This window comes from Scyliorhinus canicula, chromosome 14 (assembly GCF_902713615.1).
Source record: "Scyliorhinus canicula chromosome 14, sScyCan1.1, whole genome shotgun sequence".
Lineage (NCBI taxonomy): Eukaryota > Metazoa > Chordata > Chondrichthyes > Carcharhiniformes > Scyliorhinidae > Scyliorhinus > Scyliorhinus canicula.
In genome coordinates, this window is record NC_052159.1 from 32,644,705 (window position 1) to 32,669,171 (window position 24,467).

General features: G+C 46.4%; 1 protein-coding gene across 1 annotated transcript in view; it reads right to left on the reverse strand.

Annotated features, from left to right (window-relative positions):
• The window catches only part of LOC119977551 (copper-transporting ATPase 2-like), a 141,613-nt gene that overhangs the window by 35,732 nt on the left and 81,414 nt on the right, over positions 1 to 24,467 (reverse strand). The window contains exons 10-11 of the mRNA XM_038818623.1: positions 15,579 to 15,706; positions 4,765 to 4,919 (exon numbers count right to left, since the gene is read on the reverse strand). Coding sequence (XP_038674551.1) covers positions 4,765 to 4,919; positions 15,579 to 15,706 — 283 coding nt within the window. The remainder of the gene's footprint in view (positions 1 to 4,764; positions 4,920 to 15,578; positions 15,707 to 24,467) is intronic.

Sequence of the window (24,467 nt, forward strand, 5' to 3'; positions counted from 1 at the left end):
ATGTAGACTTGCCAGAAGAAAGAACTTAATCTTGCCAGAAGAAAGGCTGGATAGGACATGAGCTGCAAAGAGGCAGTCTCCCTAAAGGAGAAGTTACAGTCTAGATAGCCAGGGAATTGAGACAGACACCTGACAGGGGCCAATGTATTGTCCAGAAGAATTCAAGGAAGAGCAAATAAAATGTTCTGAGTTAGAGACAATTGCAGTAACTAGATTTAAAGTGCGATAGCAGACTTCAGAGGTAGATAAAATGTTTGATATCATTCTAATACAGTCTGGGGAATCGAGAGTTAAAGCAATCGTAAGCAGTTTGCACAGTAGTCAAGACAAATTATTCCTGAAGGGATTGTACTGGATTCACTGTTAAAAGTGGAACGGAAGCTTTGTTTAAAAGTATCATTTGGAAAACATGGTGTGGATTTTGGAGTGCTAACCACTAAGGGAAAGCATGATTATTGTGAGAGAAGATTTTAAAGTGTGTTTTTAGGAGTGAAGTTTGGAAACTCTCATGTGCAATCAATCATCTTGGGGAATTCTGAGGAGAAAACCATAGATATTCACTTGGGTTCAGAGAGGAGTATGTCTTACCACATTCATCAGGTATGTTTAAACATGACTTGTTTTAACTTTGTAGTCCATGTTAATCTTTAATTCTGTGTGTATTTGTTAAGCTAAGGGGGAGTAAAGGAGTATTATATTATAATCCAAATTTATCATGTTAAATAATTATTTTTCTTGGTGTTGAAACTAATTAGAGGTCCTGTGACTGTTCCTCCACATTTTATTTTTAAGAAGTAAAACGTTAGTCTTTTGAGCCAGTTTCCATTCTGGAATCTTCCCATACAGTTATAACATCAACTGGGATCATAACAAAACACATGGGGATGGATCTTAACACAAAAGAGTGAGTTTGGGTTGGATAGGTGGTACTTGTTTTAAAAATCAGAATCCTGACCTAAATTCACCTCCAACCCTCCCACTTCCAGCATTGTCCAAGGAGGAAAGGTGGACAGATGACCAACTTGCTCCTTTGAGCCTGTTCTGCCATTCATTATGATCATGGCTGATTAGCAAATTCAATACCCTGATCCCGCCTTCCCCCATATCTCTTGATCCCTTTAGCTCCAAGAGCTATATATAATTCCTTCTTGAAATTACACATCGTTTTGGCCTCAAATATGATGCTGGGGTACTGCAGGGATCGGAGCTAGGACCCCAGCTAGTCACAACATATATTAATGATTTGGATGAGGGAACATAATGTAATATCTCTAAATTCTTTTTTTTATTGTCACAAGTAGGCTTACATTAACACTGCAATGAAGTTACTGTGAAAAGCCCCTAGTCACCACATTCTGGCACCTGTTCAGGTACACAGAGGGAGAATTCAGAAGGTCCAAATTATCTAACAGCACGTCATTCGGGACTTGTGGGAGGAAACCAGAGCACCTGGAGGAAACCCATGCAGACACGGGGAGAATGTGCAGACTCCGCACAGACAGTAACCCAAGCCCGGGAATCGAACCAGGGACCATGGCGCTATGAAGCCATAGTGCTAACCCCTATACAACTATGCTGCCCTGCAGATGGGTAGGAGAGTGAGTGGTGAGGAAGACGAGTGGTGGTGCAACGAGATCTGGGTGTCCTCACACTCCAGTCACAGAAGTTAAGCATGCAGGTATAACAAGCAGTAAAGAAGATAAATGATATGTTGGCCTTCACTGCGAGAGGATTCGAGTATTGGAGCAGAGATGTTTTGCTGCAATTATACAGGGCTTTGGTGAGACCACACTTGGAATACTATGTTCAGTTTTGGTCTCCTTATCTGAAGAAGGATGTTCTTGCTGTAGAGGGAGTGTAGCGAAGGTTTACCAGACTGATTGCTGGGATGGCAGGTCTGATGCATGAGAGATTGAATCAGTTCGGATTGTATTCGCTGGAATTCAGGTGAATGAGGGAGATCTTATAGAAATCTATAAATTTCTAACAGGACTGGACACGGTTGACGCAGGAAAGATCCTGATGATGATTGTGTCCAGAACCAGGGGTCACAGTCTGAGGATATGGGGTAAACCATTTAGGACAGAGATGAAGAGAAATGTCCTCACTCAAAGAGTGGTGAGCCTGTGGAATTCATTAGCACAGGAAGTAGTTGAGGCCAAAACATTGTACATTTTCAAGAAGCAGTTAGATATAGCACTTTGGGCGAAGGGAGTCAAAGGAAAGGAAGGGTGGCGTTGGATTAAGCTTTTGAGTTGAATGATCAGCCTCACCATAATGAATGGTGGAGCAGGCTCGAAGGGCCGAATGGCCTCCTCCTGCTCCTATTTTCTATGTTTCTACACTTCAGGAAAGTTACAAAGTCATTATAAAAGGAGCAGAGGAGGTTTACAAAGATGTTACAAGGGATGCCTTTAGAAAGGGTGGCATGGTGGCACCATGGTTAGCAGTGCTGCCTCACCGCACCAGGGACCCGGGTACAATTTCAACCTTGGGTAACTGTCTGTGTGGAGTTTGTGTGTTCTCCCTATGTCTGCGTGAGTTTCCTCCGGGTGCTCCGCTTTCCTCCCACAGTCCAAAGATGTGCAGGTTAGGTGGATTGGCCATGATAATTTGCCCAGTAGTGTCCAATGGTTATGTGGTATTGCAAGGAAGAAAGCCTCGATAGGATGCTCTTTTCAAGGCTCAGTGCAGTGCCGATGGGCCAAATGGCCTCCTTCTGCACCGTAGGGATTCTATGATTCTAATGCACAAAAGGGTTTCATATTGGGCATTTTCCAAAGCAGTTGAGGCAAGAAAGACAACCTCCCTGAATTGAATATCTTTGCACTTTTGTTTCTTGTTGGAAAATGAGTGTAAAAAAAGTCCACTTTCATGCTCACTAACATTTTGAATCAAAACCTTCAACACATTAATGATAAACTGGCAGAGCAAATTAGACACCAGGGGCGGGATTCTCCTCTACCCGGCGTGGCGGAGGGTGCCGGCATAGGGGAGTAGCGCCAACCACTCAGGGGTCAGGCCTTCCCAAAGGTGGGAATTCTCCCCACCTTTAGGGGCCAGCCCCACGCTGGAGCGGATTGCACCAGAAGACTGGTGCAAAAGACAAAAAACCGGCGCCCCCGGCAGCGGGCTGGCCGAAAGGCTTTCGCCAATCGGCGCATGCGCCGGCAGTGACGTCAGCGGCAGTCGGCCGCTGACGTCACTGCCGGCGCATGCGCGATGTGGGGTTCTCTTCCGCTTCTGCCATGGCGAAGGCCGTGGCGGCTGTGGAGGAAAATAGTGCACCCAGGGTACTCGGAGTCTGAGCGGGGGGCCCCGATCGCGGGCTAGGCCACTGTGCCCCCCGGGGTTCGATCACCCCCCGCCCCCCAGGACCCCGAGGCCCGCTCGCGCCGCTGATACCGCCGTTCCAGAGGTGGTTCAAACCTCGGCGGCGGGAGAGGCCTCTCAGTGGAGTGGCGAGATTCCCGCCACCGCCATTTCCCGGGTGGCGGAGAATCTCTGCCACGGCAGGGGCGGGATTTTCGGCGGCCCCAGGCGATTCTCCGACCCTGCTGGGGGTCGGAGAATTTCGTCCCTGTTATTCATTGGCGGAATGTCCACCCTGTACAGCAAATGAAAATTGAATAGGTTCTATAATGGGTGGGTAATTTGTACTGCATAAGAAAATGGTGCTAATTGGTTGGCAAGCTGATTCTGATTGGTCTAGGCATTGTCTTGGGGAATGCACTGGGGAATTTCTGTCATTGGATAGAACTTGTTTAACAATCCAGAGTGTGTTAAGAATTACACAAACATTGGGTTTGGGGGGGGGGGTTCGTGATATGTGTTGTTACGGGTCCGGGGGGTGTTTATTATTGTTATTATTATTGTTCGGTTGTTATACATGTTTCAAAAAATTTCAATAAAAATTATTTTTAAAAAAAAGAATTACACAAACAACCTGTTTATAACCTGCCAGATTATTAATGGCTGGGAACTGATGTCAATCCCACAATCCTTAGTGAGTGTGAGCTCCCCCAAAGAGAGTGCGAAGAAATCATTAGCAGAGTCACCTGCATAAATAATAATAATAATAATCGCTTATTGTCACAAGTAGGCTTCAATGAATTTACTGTGAAAAGTCCCTATTCGCCACATTCAAGTGCCTGTTCGAGGAGACCGGTATGGGAATTAATGCAGAACAATGCTTGCACTGTTCTGCATTATAAGCCAGTTGTTTAGCCCACTGTGCTAAATCAGTGTGGAACCAGTGTGGCCAGTGTGGAATCAGCTAGAGGAGAGAGCAGTGGTGGAGTACTGCAGTTGTATATATGTAATTGTAAATAAAGTTATTTCTTTTCGATTCTACAAACTTGTGCTGGATTCTTCGTGGCCCTCACAAAACAACCAATTTAGGATTATCAGTTGGGCTTGTAATGTGGCTCATTTATGTTTGCGAGAAACTACATATATTCATTTACAGGGACTTGTCCGTTGCAAGAAAAATGAATATGTCCAGGCATTGTGCACATTACCTTTTTTGAATTAAACAAGTGTGGGGCAACCGTACTTGGTGCATTCTCTATGGTAACGCCTCAACCAAACAGAGTAGACTTGCCAATCAGTCGCACTCTTTTCACATGCCGTAGAAATTATTCCTCCCTTTGAAATTTGACATGCTTGTATTTGTTCTGATGGGTGCAATACTCAAATGCTGCACTATCAAATGATTATAAATATAACTTGCTTAATTGCACAAAGCAAGGATCATGGGTCTACCTTTGATGTCTGTGCTTCTTCTACCAGCTTAACAATTTGTGACAATGTTGTTTCTGGACCAACATGGGTAGCTTGAATAAGCAGAGAACCCTGTGCATTAATCGAACCAGCAATCACTGTATTTCCTATTCGTTTTACAACTGGCATAGGTTCCCCTGCAAGAACAAAATCAGAAATTAATTATGTACAGTGTGAATCTGTGTTCTCAATTCAATACTTCACGATCCTGTACTACACATATGTAAGGTAAAAATGAAGTCAAGATGATAACGCAAAATAAAGTTAGTAATTTTCAGTCCTTTCCATGACTGGTCATCAAGAAACAAGGTTGACATTCAAGTGCTGGAGGCGCTTGAAACATTTAGCTGCAATAGTATCTTAAATTATGATTCAGGAAAAGCACAAAGAGGGTCAGGTTCAATCTTGCAAAAAGTAAATTTGAGACATCAGGAAATGCTTCTTCACACACACAAAAAATATGTGAAATAATATACCAGATAAGGTACGGTAAAGTCCCCATAGTCCCGGATGACCATAGGCAGCTTTCCCCTTTAAGGGGGAGAGCTGATTGGTGGTGATTTAACCTGAGGATCACCACACCTCAGGCGAAGGGCAGGGGCTGAGAAGGCGGGGCTTTGATGAATAACCTCAGCTCGTACTGGGAATTGAACTCGCTCTCCTGACCTGTCTGGGCAAGTGAGCAAAATACCAGATAGCGTAGCAGAAACAGCCCTCCCCCAGAATACCTGGGTACTACTAATAAAAGCAAAATACTGCTGATGCTGTAAACCTAAAATAAAAATAGAAAATGCTGGATAAACCCAGCAGGTCTGGCAGCACGCTGGAGAAAAAGAGTTAACGTTGTGGGTCTAAATGACCCTGCTGTCACATGCTGCTAGACCTGCTGAGTTTATCCAGCATTTCCTATTTTATAGCTGGATGCTACAATGGGAATGGGGCTAGGGTGCTGGGGAAAGAGAAAATGTGGATCTCTCTGAGTGGATGAATTAAGATGAGTCAAATGGTCTTCATCCATTATTGTATCGTGATCTTAATGGGGTCTACACCTACAAATCCTGAAGCTCAATTTTGTTTTTGTTCTGTTTGACCATCTGTTGTAACCCACACTGGACCCATGGGGCTGGGCCAATTAGTCTCCCCGTCAGTCTCGTGGAGTACGGGCTTCCCTGCTGAGGAACGGATCCTCTTTATCAGCGGGAGAGGAAATCAGAGGATATAAACCCGGCCCAAGTGTGAGCCGGGCAGGTAGACCCTTCCGGGATCCGTGTACATAGTCTTTTTGCATCTCTGTAAATAAACCTTTTTTCCCAGTGCTTCCCATGTGGCTGCTTCTGTGAACTCAATACCATCCCTTCCCTATTAAAAGCTAGGTAAAAAATGGCAAATGAATTTCAATGGGTGCAAGGTGTAATGGAACCAGAAATTATGAAGTAATCTTCATTAGTAAGAATAAGGAGAAGGGATTTGGAAATATTATTAACAACCATATACTGAAAGTTTTCTGTCTTTTTGATTATATTGCTAACCAAGCTATTGAAATACCAAGCTATGTTTACTGAACAAATCTGTAGACTAATACACATCCAAAAGAAATCGTCCATAATATTATTCAAAATAGTTGAGTAGGTTGAATACACCCCGTAAGGGCAATGCTAAATTGATAAGTACTTTTCCACAATTATTAGAGATTTGAGAATGAAAATAATTGTCTACTCCTGATAACTTAAAGTCACTTTGACACCAACGAAAAGTCGAGTTATTGGAAAATTCTAATTAAGCACAGTAATTGCACTAAACTGGCATAAAAGTACTTCTCAGTGCAACCCAATCCACCATTATCCAGAATTTCAAATTAAGTAACTTCTAATAGTAGATGAGTATATTGCAATAATTTTTACACTGCAGATGGTTCTTGGAACACAAAGATTGGACAGGTTACTTTCATTGTAAAATGTTGATTCTTGTGGTGCAATTTTAAAAGGAACATCGGAAAAAGATTCATCCACTCAGCTCTTGAGCCTGTTCCACTGTTCAGATGGATCATACAGATCTGTACCTCAACTCTATTTGTGCACCATAGCCCTATATACCTTTATCTACGTACGTAACAAATGATTACCAATCTCAGTCTTGCGAGCTCGAATTGCCCCAGCTATCCTCATTTAATTAGCTCGCCTGTATAATGTTGTTATCTATGGAAATATTTTGATGAAAGGACGAAATCAGGTGCAATGTGGATGCAGTGCCAATAAACAAAGCCAATTTGAAAGTCTGGTCTCAACCAACAATTTGAAAAATGAAATGAAAATGAAAATCGCTTATTGTCACGAGGAGGCTTCAATGAAGTTACTGTGAAAAGCCCCTAGTCGCCACATTCCGGCACCTGTTCGGGGAGGCTGGTACGGGAATTTGGGAGCTAATTAATGATTATTGATAGAATTAACTATTTCCTGATAGATCTGATAGGTAAAAATGCTATTTTAATGTAAATATTAAGATGCAGTTTTAATACCCATTTTAAAGTGAGGATTTCAGCACTCATAACCTCAGGTCATGACAAAACACACAGCTTCAACAGAGACACAAAAAGCCGGACACATGCATAAACTCATTGGAGATAAAAACAAAATTTTTACTAAGCAAAATGAAAAAGCTATTGTCCTGATGAACATATTTTCAAAGTCAGATGGACATTAAGAAATGAGCTGTACCAGTAATCTAGATCAAGGTCGAAGTAAGCACCATAGCAACATGAAGGCACCATTGTTCATAATATGGATAAAGCGAAGTCAGCAGAAAACCAGTAGAAACCAGTCTTGATAAAAGCACAGAATCGCATTCCATAACATACACAAATATTCAAACATGAAACATTCAGAACTTATGTTGCACATTAAGGATTGACAGTTAACCATCGAATCAAATGTATTTCTAACCCAAACCAATTAGGATGACGTAGAGGTGTAGACAGATGACTAAAGACTGATAAGATTCTCCTTAAACATGATGGTCCGTACGGCCATTTTATCCAGGATCATCCTATACTTTGATCTAACTACTCGCTATCCTTATTTTCATATTTTCACTTTTCCACTCTAACTCTTGAAGTAAATGCAAGCTGTTTTACTGTAAGCAAGAAACCATTTCTGTATTATTTTGAAAGTTAAATTGTGTATAAGTTACTTCTCTTTAAATCCTTTGCTAGCCGGACTTTATTGAGAATAGATTTAAGTTTCTCTCAATTGTAATCAAATAGAGGCAATACAGATTCTTGTTTGCATCCGAGAAGTTTAACTGAAATTTCTTTTTTTTAAATAAATGTTTTTATTCTCCATTTTCACATTTTCCTTCAAAATTTACACCCCACCCACAGACAGTAAACAGTAACAAATACAAAATCAATTCCCTTAACAATAACAATGATCCCACCCTCCCACCACCCCAAACAACGTACATCTGTCAATATATGCATCCAATAAAACAAACCCTACCACGGTGGAAACAAAAAACAAAGGAGAAAAAGAAAAAAGGAGTCCGGGACCACCCATGGTCACCATAGAGTCCACCCCCCCCCCCCCCCCCCCCCCCACAAACACTCAACGCCGTCCAACCTCTGAAAGAGTGCCGTACAAGATACCCAAGAGTTGTAACCCCCCCCCCCCCGATCCAGTTCATATCGGGAGGTATCCTCCCCCTCCCCAATAGTTTCGCCAGCATCGCAGCAAAATATTCAGTAGGCCTCGGCACTACAACTCCTTCAGGCAGCCCCACAATCCTCAAATTCTGTCGCCTGGATCTGTTTTCCAGGTCTTCCATTTCTCCTCGCAGATCCTTATTAATCTCCATCACCTTCAGCATCTCCTTCGCCATCGAGGTAAGTTGATCACTGTGCTGCAATAATGTCTCCTCCACTTCCTTCAGCGTCTCCCCTTGCTCCCGCACCTCCGCCACTGCGTTCGCCACCGCCTTCGTCACCGGGGAAATTGCCTCCTCCACCAGCACACTCAAAACCTCCCTCATCTCCTTCCTCATTGTTTCCATGTATTTTGTAAACTGCCTTTTGAATTCCGCAGCCATCACCTTAGTTATTTATTCAGTCGTAAGCAATGCGGCCTCCCCGGTGCTCCAGCCTCCATTTTCCTTGGTGACCCTGCGGTGGCCATTCTACTCCCCAACGAACTTTCAGCTGTTTTCATAGCTGTTTTCTTACTGGACCTCGACATATTCCTTCCCTGTGCTTTCTCCTGGCTTTCACCGCCTTCGCTGCCCCTAGGACCGGGCGTCAATTCCCGACAATGCCGTTCCCGAAAGGGAGCCCTCCAATGCGCGGCTGCCTCCCGCCCGCCGTCACCCTTAACTAAAATTTCCACTGAGTTTTAGTGTTGCAAGACCTCACAAATTTTGCATAGATCTCTTCAATTATCATGATTTAAATTTCCTGAAGGTGCTAAAACACACATCTGCAGGTTTAGCACTCAAGCACTGATTAGAAACAATTTTTATGACATGGTATATGCAGTCTCGTTGTATCCATTTCCACTGAAGATGCGAAGTGAGCTGGCTGACATTCAATGGAACGTTTTCGGATGGCTCACCTATGGAGGGAAAGGGCAGACAGGTTGCTTCTTTGACATGGCATTCAAGGTCTGGCAGAAGAAGTCCGGAGGGGAAGGAGCTCACCTTGCCCTCACGTCTCCATCTCATGTAGTTGGTGCTCTGCCTGGCCTCATTCCTTCTCCTATTCCTTCTCCAAACCAAGGAGAAACCCTAGCAAGATACCCATGACCAAGCGTCATATTCTTTTGTGCCTCCTATAAGGTGTCAAATAAGGTAACGCAACACAGAACTCACTCACTTCAGATTAAGTTCTTAGAATAAATACTGATTAAAAGTGTTAATGAAGTGTTAACAAGGTGTCCTAGTAAATCCCATCATGTGTCTCAGGAGTTCTCTTCAAATCTCCAGCAGCATAGGTGGGAACAGTGAAAGCTGAGCATATGTTTAAATAGCACTTCAGGTCCCTAGTAATGACTTATTTATTCCTATTCATGTGGCCATTGGTAGGAGAGGTTAACTGAAGCACAAGCCATCAAAATATCTTTCTGGATGGCAAGATGTAACTAGTGGGGTGCCACAGGATCCAGTCCTTGTGGCCCAGCTATTTACAATCTACATTAACGATCCAAATTAATGACTTGGATAGAGGGATAGAAGGTTCTATTGCCAAATTCTCAGATGACACAAAAATAGGTGCCACAGTAAATTTGACAGTAAGTTGCAATGAGGAAATAAGAATCTTACAAATGGATATAGATAGGTGAGGAGAGTGGGCCAAAATGTGGCAGCTGGAGTTTAACGTGGATGCATTTTGGTAAAAAAAAATGGAAAGGCAACTTATTATCTAAATGGGAGACTTCAGGGTGCTCCAATACAGAGGGATCTGGGTGTCCTCGTGCATGAGTCACAGAAAACAAGCGTGCGGATGCAGCAGATAATAAGGAAAGCAAATGGAATGTTGGCATTTATAGCAAAAAGAATTGAGTATAAAGGTAAGAAGTGTTGTTGCAACTAGACAAGACTTTGGTAAGACTTGTTTGATAAGACCTAGAGTATTGTGCACAGTTTTGGTTCCCTTATTTGAGGAAAGATGTAGTGGCATTGGAGACAGTTTAGAGGAGGTTCACTAGATTGATTCCAGAGATATGAAGGGTTTGTCCTAAGAGGAGAGATTGAACAGTTTAGGCCTATACCCTCTAGAGTTTAGAAGAATGAGGGAAGATCAAATCAAGGTATACAAGATGCTAAAAGGTATGGATAAAGTAGATGTGGAGCACATGCTTCCTCTTGTGAGGCATTCTAAAACGAGAGGTCATAATCTTAAAATAAGAGGTAGCAAATTTACAACAGATTTGAGGAGGGTTGTGAATCTGTGGAATTCGCACAGTGAGTAAATTTAAGGATGAGTTAGACAGATTTTTAAATGATATTGGGTTGAAGGGTTATGGAGAACGGGCAGGACAGTGGAGTTGAGCCAGGATGGGCTCAGCCATGATCCCATTGACGGTGTTTAGGTACGGGAGGCTAAATTGCCTACTCCTGCTTCTAGGTGTTCTAGGGAGGAGATGCTCTGGCTGACTTAGCAATCCAGCTCTTGGTCTGTAGCATTATAGGTAACAGACGTGGAACATATCAGTCATGATAGAATGGCGGAGCAGACTCGATGAGCCGAATGGCCTAATTCTGCCCCTATATCTTAAGAACTTATGAACAGCTGCTCGGATTCAGCCCTGCGTTGGTGGCATATGAATGCTTGTTCAAGCACCGCCCAGGAATGGACATCACCAATGTTGATGCTCTGAGTCATCTACCATTACTCACAATCACTTCCCTCCCCCCTACCCACCCCCCTCCCCCCCAACCAAGAATTTAATGGACACCCAGCCTCTGTCCACCAGGCAGGTCCAGACATGGGCCAAGAAAGATCTCACGTTGGTGAAACTACGCCACGTGATCCTAAGAGGCGGCATCCAATGACACCCTAAGAAGGACCTGAAGTTGTTCCTATCCAAACGGCAAGAATTCAGCGTGGAAGATGGCATCATCCTGTCTGTTGCCCTGACCAGAGCCCGATCTTGAAGGAGCTCCACAATGGAATGGAAATGGAAATCGCTTATTGTCACAAGTAGGCTTCAATTAAGTTACTGCGAAAAGCCCCTAGTCGCCACATTCCGGTGCCTGTCCGGGGAGGCTGGTACGGGAATCGAACCGTGCTGCTGGCCTGCTTGGTCTGCTTTAAAAGCCAGCAATTTAGCCCAGTGAGCTAAACCAGCCCCGGGTCATCCCGGCTTCTCCAAGCACCACTATAGAAAAACTCCGGCAATCATTTTGCACTCATGGAATACCGGAGGTCCTCATATCCGACAATGCGGCCCCCTTTACCAGCGGAGAATTCCAGGCACTCACAAAGTCCAATGGGATGAAGCATATTTGGACGGTGCCCTATCACCCATCTTCTCATGGCTTGGCCAAGCGGGCAGTACAAACGTTTAAAAACGGTATAAAGAAACAGATCACCGGAAACAGCGTCTATACCCGCAAACGTGGAGAAGAGTCCCCTTGGATACCGGCAGTGGTATTGAGAAGATTGGCCCCATGCCATACAAGGTTAAAACCAAGGAGAGGACCGTAAAAAAAGGCACGTGGACCATATTTGGAGTAGGGAGCTCTCAACTGCAGAGGCTACTCTGGGCAGGTTGACATCGTTGGAACCTACCACTAGCATGGAACTAGGCCCATGGTACACCCAAGAGTTATCCCCCAGGAGGATGAAGACTCAGGCTCCGACATGGAGACGGAGGTGACGGACCACCAGCTCGAAACTGACAATGGGGTAGAACCCCGATCAGCGACTCTTTGAACCTCGGTGAGGAAGCAATGTTCCGCCGTCCGTTCTACACTCCCAGATCCAACTCCGCTGACGATGGACTCAAGGCGGTTTGCAAAGCGGTGAAGGAGGCCCCGTGTCGTGGGAGCGAGGGGAAGGATTTGGACTTGGGGGAGAGGGGAGGGGGGGGGGGGGAAGGGATGTGATAACACTCACAAAAATAATGAGGGATCACTCATTGATCTTCCTGTGGGGCCTGTGGAGTACGAGTTCTTATGGTAATGGGCAGAGATCTGTCCAGCAGGGACTCATCATTGAGCCTTTTAGAAACCATCCCAGACCGTGGGGCACACGGAATAGGAGTTCCCATGACAACGGGTGGAGGCCTGTCCAGCAGGGACTTGTTATTGAGCATTTTAAATACCATCCCAGACCTGGACTGGGAGTCTCTGTTAGTTCTGAGCTGGGAAGTGTTGCATGCCACGGTGCGCCTTTACTTTTGAGTTAAAATAAACTAGGTTCAAATTTTATCTTCATGTGTCCTGAATTACTACACATATTAAGTTTGATGTACTGTTATGACACCCTGGGCATGACCCAGAGTCACAACACAAATAAATTAACCAATAATCCTCATAAAACCTCTTGATGCCTTTGACTCTTGGCTGCCCAATGCTCATACCCACCTATCAAAATTGTTCTGCTTAACCCTTTCAAATTCTGCATAAGTCTGTTCCAACTGTCTCCTTAAATTCCGAAACTTTTGCCTGTATACTTCAGGGACCAATTCATATGCATCCGGAATAGTCTTTTTTACTGTGTCATAATTCTTAGACTCCTCTGACAGAGAAGCATAAACCTCCTGTGCCTACACCATCTATTTACTCTGGGTGGGTAATGTCCACTTTTCTCTTGGTCACTCCATTTGGATTGCTATTTTCTCAAAAGCCTTAAAAAACGTTTTGATCTCCTTTCTCATCGAATTTTGGCAAGGCTTGTATAAATTTAAACATAACGTCGTTGGGTCCCATTCTGGGATTAAGCCCCCCTCTACCTTCTGGCAGCTTCCTGCTCATTTCTAGTATCTTAGGCTGAAAGGCTCTCTTCTTTTCCCCTCTTTTCCTTTTTCCTCGCTTTTTCTTTTTCCTCTTTTTCAATCACTTCAATTATCTCTACCTTCTTAGCTCTAGCCGGTGCCTCCATCTCTAATGCACATACCAATTCGACTAGCTTGTCTTTGCAAAGTTCTTTTAGTTAAACCATAGATAAGTCTTCCACCTTAAGAAAAAAACTTAACAGGGTCCAGAGCCATCCTGTTACATCACTACAAACCTGGGGCTGCATTCTCTGCACCCCGACACCGAAATCGTGTTCGCTGACGGGGCAGAGAATCCAGTTTCCCACATGAAATCGGGACCAGCGCTGGTTCGGCGATTCTCCACCGCCCGAAAAGCGGTGTACTCGGGAGAGTACCCGAGAATAGCCCCGCTATTTTCTGTCTCCGACCAGCCGAATTCCTGACGGTGTGGATCTAATCTGGTCCTGTTGTTTGGGATACTCGCGAGATGGCTGGGCCAATCGGAGGGCAGGGTGGGCCTCATTCGAGACTGGGGTATTTTTGAGCGGGTGGTCCGGGTTGGGCGCGCGGTCGATTGGGGGCACTATTTCCGCGGTCCAGATCCGTGGTCTGAGTCTGCAATGGACATGGCGCGGCCGCTGGAGGCCGCCGCTGTGCGCATGCACAGCCTCTGACCCAGAAGTGCAGGGGTTGTATCGGCAGCTGGAGCTGCAAGCTCCGCCACAGCTGCCTGCTAGCCCCCTGCAAGGCAGTGAATCTGTGGCCTTTTGACGCCAGATCTTCTGGCGTAAAAGACCAGTTTTCACGACGGCATGGGCATATAGTCCCTGAAACGGAGAATGCAGCCCCTGGTGTCTCTTTTAATTTACACTGTAACCCAAACTTCTCTGTCTAGCTTTCTGAAGATCCTGGAAGAGCCCCCAAATGATGTTCCCCAGGGTAGGGTAACTGCATGGTCAATTGCAGCCCATGTGTCCCAGAGTCACAACGCAAGTGAATTAACCAATAATTCTTTGACAAATTCCTGAAACCTTTGGCCGTTGGCTGCCCAATAATTACAGTCACCAAGTATGTATGTTCAAACACAATTATTGTTTATTTCTAACAAGATTAAAGGTGAAATATGCAGCTGTTACAGTTGGATAAATATTAAAAAGTACTTAACTCCTACTTTAATTTGCCTCTCCAAAAACAGGGGGATGGAAAAGGAGGAAAAATATAAATTGAAGAGAAAAGACTGTTTGCTTCAGATGATGGGTAATTGCAGGCTTTATCCGCAATAAGTTTGTAAATTACAGTCCTTGTTTTGCAGCCTGTACTCACAATTGCTCTGGAGAGACAGAGTCCTTGATTTATCAGATTTTGCTCTCAATTTGTGGCCTGCCTTCAGGATCCAACACCCACAGGCTTATTGGAGAGACAGAGTTAGCTGGATCGTTCTTTAAGAGGCTTAACAGCGGTTTTCTGGAGAGGATTCAGCTGGACATTCACCTCCGCTACCACCATCAAAAGTGAAACTAAAATGGAACCTCATGGCTCTGATAAAACATTGCAATTGGATAATATCCCATCGCCACGTTACCGGACAGAGCACAGCCTTTTGGGCCCATTCATTGGCCACCAATCAATCAAATTGAGTCAGTATTAATGTCAGCCAGTCTGCAATTATCAGCGTAAAACAGCACAGCATTTTGGCCCTTCTGTTTGAATTGAAGGCACAGGTTGCTTAGCCTTAGCCACAGGTCCATTAAACATCCATGGTTCAAAAATTGAACAGCAAAATCAAAAGGGAAAATAAGGGAATAAACAGGGACTGGAAAGGAACAAACAGGAAGGACCCTAATAATACTTTAAACAAAGAATCAACACATACCTGTAATGAGAGATTCATCTGCCATAGAACAGCCTTCTATTACTTTTCCATCCACAGGATTCAGCTGGACATTCACCTCCGCTACCACCATCAAAAGTGAAACTAAAATGGAACCTCATGGCTCTGATAAAACATTGCAATTGGATAATATCCCATCGCCACGTTACCGGACAGAGCACAGCCTTTTGGGTCCATTCATTGGCCACCAATCAATCAAATTGAGTCAGTATTAATGTCAGCCAGTCTGCAATTATCAGCGTAAAACAGCACAGCATTTTGGCCCTTCTGTTTGAATTGAAGGCACAGGTTGCTTAGCCTTAGCCACAGGTCCATTAAACATCCATGGTTCAAAAATTGAACAGCAAAATCAAAAGGGAAAATAAGGGAATAAACAGGGACTGGAAAGGAACAAACAGGAAGGACCCTAATAATACTTTAAACAAAGAATCAACACATACCTGTAATGAGAGATTCATCTGCCATAGAACAGCCTTCTATTACTTTTCCATCCACAGGAAACTTGCCACCAGGGACCACCTTAATAATGTCGCCCCTTTGGACAAGATCTGTAGCAATCTGTTCCTCACTGAAAGAAACAAAATCAGATCGTATTTAAAACGGCATATTTCAGATTGCATGGTATTCAGAAAGCTGCATTTTTGATTATAAATATCACCATCCTTCACGTCCATTAAAGATTGTCAGCAAAATAAAGGACTTGCAGAGTTAGAATAGATGTACAACGTACCCCTTCGTTACATAAAAACATCTCCTGCTAGTTTTAGACATGACAAAGTATCAGAAATGTTTCCTAAATTCCAACTGAGGCATGTAAGATTTACTGAATTATCATGTGGGAATACATTGGAAAACAGGCTAATAAAAAATAACTTTCAAGATCTTTTATTCAACTACTTATTTGATTTGTGTCTCGTTCAATTAACAAACCTTTTGTAGTATTTAATAGCACTGTGGGCGTACCACACAAGAACTACAGTGGTTCAAAAAGGTAGTTCACCACCACCTTAGCAAGGGCAGCGAGAAGAAATGCAGGCTTACCAGTGATGCCCACATCCCGTGAAAGAATTTTTAAGAATTCAGAACCCGTCATACCATGAGCTTCCATACTGACATCATGATGTAAAGTATAGGTATGGCCCCAGATGCAAGAGCAAACCAGAGGCAGAATCACCGCATGTTAAAATACCCTCATCAAGTTTGGATACAGTGACACTGGCACATATGGTGGAGAATTAGATAGAAGCCCTGCTTTTAATTTACCCCGCCCAGCAGGAAAACAAAGTAGATTCGAGTCAAATGCATACTTTACAATCTCGCCCAATTTTATTCTCCCTGGTCCCCACCGCCCTCCCACAAATTCTCCGACCAATCGCATTTCCTGATTCCGGCATGGCTGAAGTAGACTCCTGCCCACTATCTTGGGCATTTTAATTTAATCAAGTTCAGACTGATAGTAGTCATTCTACCATCTGTGGGGCAGCATGGTGGCACAGTGGTTAGCATTGTTGCCTACGGCGCTGAGAACCCGGGTTTGAATCCCGGCCCTGGGTCACTGTCTGTGTGGAGTTTGCACATTCTCCCCATGTCTGCATGGGTTTCGCCCCCACAACCCAAAAGATGTGCAGGATAGGTGGATTGGCCACACTAAAATTGCCCCTTAATTGGAAAAAAATAATTGAGTATATTAAATTTAAAAATTTTTTTTTAAAATTCTATCATCTGTATGGCACCAATGAAGAAACAGTGAATCTGATTCAATAGCACAAAGAACTTATAATTCAGCATGCATAAAATGACAATGATGACAATGTGATAAACTCAAGAAACTTGTATTGGTTCAAAGCACTTACTCTTGACATAAAGGAATAAAAGACTTGCATTTATGAAGCTTTCACAACCACAGGGTGTCCCAAAGCACTTTACAGTCGATGATGTACCATTGAATTTTAGTAATTGTTGTCGGAAATACTGGAGCAAATATGTGCATAGCAAGCTCCCACAAACAGCAATGTGATAATGACTTCAATATTTTTTTCTGTGATGTTGATTGAGGGCAGCATGGTAGCACAGTGGTTAGCACAGTTGCTTCACGACTCCCATGTCCCAGGTTCGATTCCCGGCTTGGGCCACTGTCTGTGCGGAGTCTGCACCGTGTCTGCGTGGGTTTCCTCTGGGTGCTCCAGTTTCCTCCCACAGTCCAAAGATGTGCAGGTAAGGTGGATTGGCCATGATAAATTGCCCTTTTTGTCCAAAAAAGGAGAGGTGGGGTTACTGCGTTATGGGGATAGGGTGGAGGCACGGGCTTAAGTTGGGTGCTCTTTCCAAGGGCCGGTGCAGACTCGATGGGTCGAATGGCCTCCTTCTGCACTGTAAATTCTACGATTCTATGAGTGATAAACATTCGCCAGTATACAAGGAAGTATTTCCCACCTCTTCCTTCAAATAGTGGATTGGGATGTTTGAGGTCTGCCTGAGAGGGCATCATCGGAAAGAGGGCACCTCAAACAATGCTGCATTCCTTTAGTACTGCACTGAGTGTCAACCTTGATTGTGCTTAAATCTTGGAGGGGGACTTGAGCCTTTGCGTTTGGAGCCGCTGAGGAACAGCTGACTATCCCGGCTTCGAAACATATCCGTTGCTCCTTCACTGTGGCTTGGTCAAAAAAACTGAAACTCATTTCCAAACAGCACTGTGAGTATACCTTCACCAGATGAACTGTAGCTGTTTAACATGGCACCTTACCACCATCTTCTCGAGGGTAATTATGGATGGGCAATAAATGCAGGCCGAGCCAGCATGCCCACATCTGTGGGGGGAAAAAGCACATTTCCCCCCATTTCCTTTGTGTAAATGCAGGTTTAACCAGAAAAGATGTGATTGTCACTTGAAGCTGCAGTACAAACATAATGAATATGAGCAGTTGATTCATGATGAAACATTCACTTTTATTACCGAATCGACTGGAGCGCTAAGGAGGAAGGTAAGTTAATAAGGTGAATTAGTTTCCACTGAGGTGTTCTAATTAAATGGTTTTCACTGTAATGGGTGAAAAGTTAATGATGTTGAAAGATGAAAATTTGTATGTGAAAAGTACACATGACGGATAAGCTGACAGTTAGCTTCAGGAAATACTGCCCAGAAATGTCAGGTACCTTCTCATTCTTTCCTTTTTGGATTTATGTGAAAGTGTGGGAACTACATGGCTCTCTGTTCCATGGGACATCTTATACTATTGCAGTTTTGTGCAGTTGCACTAGTTTTGTTTTATGAATAGTACGTATTCAGATGAGCAAGAGAGCAGCACGGAAGCACAGTGGTTAGCACTGTCGCTTCACAGCTACAGGATCCCAGGTTCAATTCCCGGCTTGGGTCATTGACTGTGTGGAGTCTGCACATACTCCTCATGTCTGTGTGGGTTTCCTCCGGGTGCTCCGGTTTCCTCCCATAGTCCAAAAACGTGCAGGTTAGGTGGATTGGCTATGCTAAATTGTCCTTAGTGTCCAAAGGGGTTGGGTGGGGCTGTTGGGTTACGGGTATGGGGTGGAGGTGTGGGCTTTAGTGAGGTGCTGTTTCCAAGGACCGTGCAGACTCGATGGGCTGAATGGCCTCCTTCTATGTCTATCAGGTGCCTTATGTCATTGTTCTTGATGCATCAGATTCCACCAAAACTCTAATACTCTGCAATCCAAATTAGCTCCATCAGGTAGGCACAGGATATCAAATGAAAGTTATTTTTATTTATAAATGTTTTTATTGGGTTTTTGAACAAAGTATATTTACTGTTATGTGCACAGAATAAGAAATATATATATACATATATAGAGGAGAAGGGCACACCCAAACATATAAAAAAAAGTAATAATAAAACCTAAAATTAAAAATAAAATAGAATAACTAGTAGGGTATTGTGCACCAGTTCAACAGCAGCAACTCTGTACAACTGGCAAAATTATTTACAACACATCAGTAGGCGACTGTTTGGGTGGGGGGGGGGGGGGGGGGGGGGGGGGGGGGGAGAGAGAGAGAGAGAGAGAGAGAGAGAGAGAGAGTGAGAGAGAGAGAGAGAGAGAGAGAGAGAGAGAGAGAGAGAGAGAGAGAGACTGGGGAGGTAAATATGCATTTGGGTGCCAGAGAAACAATTACAGAGGGCAATACTCGAATGGGTTTATAGAAGTTGACAGCATGAAAACAGGCCCTTCGGCCCATCTTGTCCATGCCACCCAGCTTTTACCTCTAAACTAGTCCCAATTGCCCGCATTTGGCCCATATCCCTCTATTCCCAGCTTTCCCATATAACTGTCTAAATGCTTTTCAAAAGACAAAATTGTACCCGCCTCTACTACTGCCTCTGGAAGCTCATTCCAGACACTCACTATCCTCTGTGTGAAAAGATTGCCTCTCTAGACCCTTTTGTATCACATCCATCACCACCATAAACCTATGCCCTCCAGTTTTAGACTCCCCTACCTTTGGGAAAAGATGTTGATTATCTACCTTATCTATGCCCCTCATTACTTTACAAACCTCCATAAGTTCACTCCTGAGCCTCCAACGCTCCAGGGAAAAGAGTCCTAGTCTATCCAGCCTCTCCTTATAATTCAAACATTCAAATCCCGGTAGCATCCTAGTAAATCTTTTCTGCACTCTTGTGTTGTTGGTGTTGTCACTTGCTTCTCCTGGACGGATCTCGCTGCCGTTGTCGTATTGTGCTCACCTCCGCTTCAGACGTTCCTCCCGTCTTTCGCCTGTATTCATCTTGTTCTCTGTTCCTGGAGATGCCAAGATTGTTATCGTATCCCGTGCCCTCCTTCCGGTTGTCATTTCCCTGCCCCCCCCCCCCCCCTCCACCTCGTTGGTTCTCCTCTCTTGTTCCCTGTCCCTTCCCTCTCCCCCCCACCCCGCTGTGGTTCACCTTTCTTTCCTCTTAGGTCTAGCGGTTTCCCCCCCTCTCCCGGTCTATCTCACTCTCTCATGCTTTGGCTACTTTTCCGTTTCTTGGCTACCTGGCTATTCTTCTGCTTGTTCGTTGGTCACAAACAGGTCCCGGAACAATTGGGTGAATGGCTCCCACATTCTGTGGAAGCGTCTGATGGAACCATCAATTCAGCGAACATGTGTAGTTGGATCTGAACAGAGGCTTTAATACACTTACAACAGAGCCAGCCTATTCGTCGTTGAACTCCAGATGAAATGCAGGCTGGCTCCAAGGCACTGATCTTTATACATCGGTCCCAGGGGGAGGAGTCCTGGCGGAGCCAAGGGAGGAGCCCAGTACAAACTCTCACGTACTCCCAGAGCGACCCTCCCCCCCCCCCCCCGGTGGTCGGATAGTGCAACTGCACTTACAATGGTGGATAGTGAACATATATACACAGAGTTATATTGGCAACTATATACAGCATTGATCTTACAACGGGTAGATAACGAACATATATACATGGAGTGATATTGGCAACTATATGTAGTTTGAACCACATTCACCACATTCACCCCCTGTTAAAAAAAATCAAGTCCGGCGGGGGTGATGGCTCAAAGAGTCAGTCTGTCCGGTGGACGAATTCTCCGTTTTGATCTGCTGAGCACCGGGGTTGCAGCCTCTTGCGGTGGCTGGGCGGGCGCCGAGGTCTGGGGTACGGTTCCCGGCTCCGGGGCGAGTCTTGTCCGAGCCTCATACACCTCCTGGTCGAATGGAGATTGGGGGCGCGGGGGGGCGGGCTGGTGCTGGAGCGCGGGACTGATGGGGTGAGCTCGCAGAATCGGGGGCGCAAGGGGGCGGCCGCATAGGGAACGGGGAAAGGAGTTCCTCGGTGGGGGTAGATGGGGGGCTGGATCCAGCGGGTGCCAGGTCCCGGAGGGATACTGTGTCCTGGCGACCGTCTGGGAACTCAACAAATGCGTACTGTGGGTTGGAATGAAGCAGGCGCACCTTTTCAACAATGGGGTCGGTTTTGTGCGCCCTGACGTGCTTCCTTAGGAGAACCGGGCCTGGCGTCCTCAGCCACGCCAGAAGTGATACCCCTGTGGTAGTGCCCCTGGAAAAAATGAAGAGCCGCTCGTGGGGGGTTTGGTTGGTAGCTGTACACAGGAGGGATCTAATTGCGTGGAGCGTGTCAGGAAGAACTTCCTGCCATTGGGAAACTTGGAGCTTTCTGGACCTGAGGGTCAGTAGGACAGTCTTCCAGACCATCGCGTTCTCCCTCTCCAACTGTCCGTTCCCCCTGGGGTTGTAACTGGTAGTCCTGCTCGAGGTGATGCCCTTGTTGAGCAGGTACTGGCGCAGCTTGTCACTCATAAAGGACGCACCCCGGTCGCTGTGCACGTAGTTGGGGAAACCGAACAGGGTGAAGACACTATGCAGGGCCCTAATGACTGTGTGGGAGGTCATATCGGGGCATGGGATGGCGAAGGGGAATCAGGAGAACTCGTCAATAATGTTAAGGAAGTAAATGTTTTTGTTAGTGGAGGGAAGTGGCCCTTTGAAATCGATCGTAAGGCATTCCAAGGGTCTAGAAGCCTTGACCAGGTGGGCCCTGTCTGGTCTATAGAAGTGCGGTTTGCACTCCGCTCAGATCGGGCAGTCCCTGGTGACCGCTTTTACCACCTCGTTGGAGAAAGGCAGGTTTCGGGCTCTGATGTAGTGGACGAGCCGGGTGACCCCTGGGTGGCAGAGGTTATCGTGGATGGCTTTTAGGCAGCTGATTTGTGCGCTGGCGCATGTCCCGCGGGATAGGTCATCCGAGGGCTCGTTGAGCTTCCCCGGTCGATATTTGATATCGTAATTGTAGGTGGAGAGTTCAATCCTCCACCGAAGAATTTTGTCATTTTTAATTTTGCCCCTTTGCGAGTTGTCGAACATGAAGGCGACCGACGGTTGGTCGGTAATGAGGGTGAACATCCTACCTGCGAGGTAGTGCCTCCAGTGTCGGATAGCCTCCACGATGGCTTGTGCTTCCTTCTCGACTGAGGAGTGTCGGAGTTCTGAAGCGGATAGGGTACAGGAGAAAAATGCAACGGGCCGCCCTGCTTGGTTTAAAGTGGCTGCTAGCGCTACCTCTGAAGCGTTGCTCTCAACCTGAAAGGGAGTGGATTCATCCACCGCCCGCATGGCTGCTTTGGCGATGTTGTCCCTGATGCAGCTGAAGGCCTGGCGCGCCTCAGCAGACAGGGGAAATAGTGTGGCCTTGAAGAGTGGGCGGGCTTTGTCCGCATATTGGGGCACCCACTGGGCGTAGTATGAAAAGAGACCCAAGCACCGTTTGAGGGCCTTGGGGACATGGGGGAGGGGGAGTTCTAAGAGGGAGCGCATGCGGTCCGGGTCTGGGCTCAGGACTCCGTTCTCCACGACGTAGCCGAGGATGGCTAGTCTGTTTGTGCGGAACACGCATTTCTCCTTGTTATATGTAAGGTTTAATTTTTGGGCCGTCTGGAGAAAACGGTGGAGGTTGGCGTCGTGGTCCTGCTGGTCATGGCCGCAGATGGTAACATTATCCAGATACGGAAACGTGCCCGCAGCCCGTACTGGTCTACCATTCGGTCCATTGCTCGTTGGAACACCGAAACCCCGTTAGTGACGCCGAAGAGAACCTGGAGGAAATGGAAGAGGCGGCCATCGGCCTCGAACGCCGTGTAGTGGCGGCCCTCCGGGCAGATTGGGAGCTGGTGGTATGCAGACTTCAGATCCACCATGGAAAATACCCGATATTGGGCGATCTGGTTTACCATGCCTGCAATTCTGGGGAGGGGATAAGTGTCTAGGAGCGTAAAGCAATTGATGGTCTGGCTATAATCGACGACCATGCGGGCTTTTTCCCCGGTCTTGACGACCACCACCTGAGCTCTCCAGGGATTGTTACTGGCCTCTATGATCCCCTCACTGAGCAGCCTTCGGACCTCCGTTCTGATAGATACCCTATCCTGCAGGCTGTACCGCCTGCTGCGGGTGGCTACCGGTTTGCAATCCGGGGTGAGGTTGGCGAAGAGAGGAGGGGGGGGGGGCGATGCGCAGCGTGTCGAGGCTGCAGATAGTGAGTGGGGGCAGGGGCCCGCCGAAGCTGAGGGTGAGACTCTTGAGATTACATTGGAAATCCAAGCCTAAGAGGAGTGGCGCGCAGAGGTCAGGCAAGACATACAGTTTAAATTTGGAGTAGCTAGCGCCTCGAATCGTTAGCTTTGCTGTAGTGCGGCCTTGGATTTGGATGGAATGGGAGCCCGAAGCGAGGGCGATAGTTTGGTTGACGGGATAAATAGGGAGGGAACAGCGTCTTACCAGCTCTGGGTGTATGAAGCTCTCTGTGCTCCCGGAGTCGAAGAGGCACGACGTGTTATACCCGTTGATCTGGACTTCGGTCATCGAATTTCCCAGATGCTTGGGGCGAGATTGGTCGAGGGTGACCGCGTTTAGTTGCAGGCCGCGTGATGGGTGGCCGGGGAAGTCGAATTCTTCTGATCGGGCGTCCTGTCGAGTAGATGCCGCTGCGTTCTGGCGAGCTTGATGCAGGAACACTGCGCTGAGTTGCGGGCCATGTGGTGACTGCCCGGGGAGGTCGTACTCCTCCGATGAGCTGTTTGAGTCTGGGGATGCAGCTAGGGACCGTGGATTGCACGTGGAGGGTGGTTATGAAGATGGCGTCCAAGATGGCAGCCCCCATGAATCGCACGTGGCCGGCCGCATGGTGGAGGTTTGCCAAGATGGCGGCCCCCATGGATCGCACGTGGCGGGAGGGGGGCGGAGCCTGAGCATAGGCCGCAGCGTTTCAGGCCCCGCGGGCCTGCTGGTGCTGGGGGCGATATTTTTGGACTGTTGGAGTGTTGAGGGCTGGGGCCCTTCTGCCGAGGCACACTCTAGCATAGTGGCCTTTCTTCCCGCAGCTGCTGCAAGTCGCGGATCGGGCTGAGTAGTGTTGCCGCGGGTGCTGGCTTTGTCCACAGAAGTGGCAGGCTGGAGCAGTTGAATAACTGGTTTGGGGAGCTGAATAGTGGCAGGCTGGAGCAGTTTAATAACTGGTTTGGTGAGCTGAGTAGCTGGCTGGGGGAGCTGAGTAATTAACTGGAGCAGCTGGATAGCTTGAGTAGTTGACTGGGACAGTAGGGCGACCGGCTGTGGCAGCGCGATAGCTGGGGGGCCTTGCAGCACAGGCTTGGGGGGTCCTCAAGTCGGGGGCCCATGCGGGGTTAGCGGGGTCTGCGGGAAACGAGTTGAGGCTGCGGAAGGAAACTTCCATTGTGATAGCAGCCGCTACGGTAGTCTCTAAGCTCTGGGCCCCATTTTCTAATAGTCTCTGGCGTACATAGTTAGATTGAAGACCCACTACAAAAACGTCCCGCA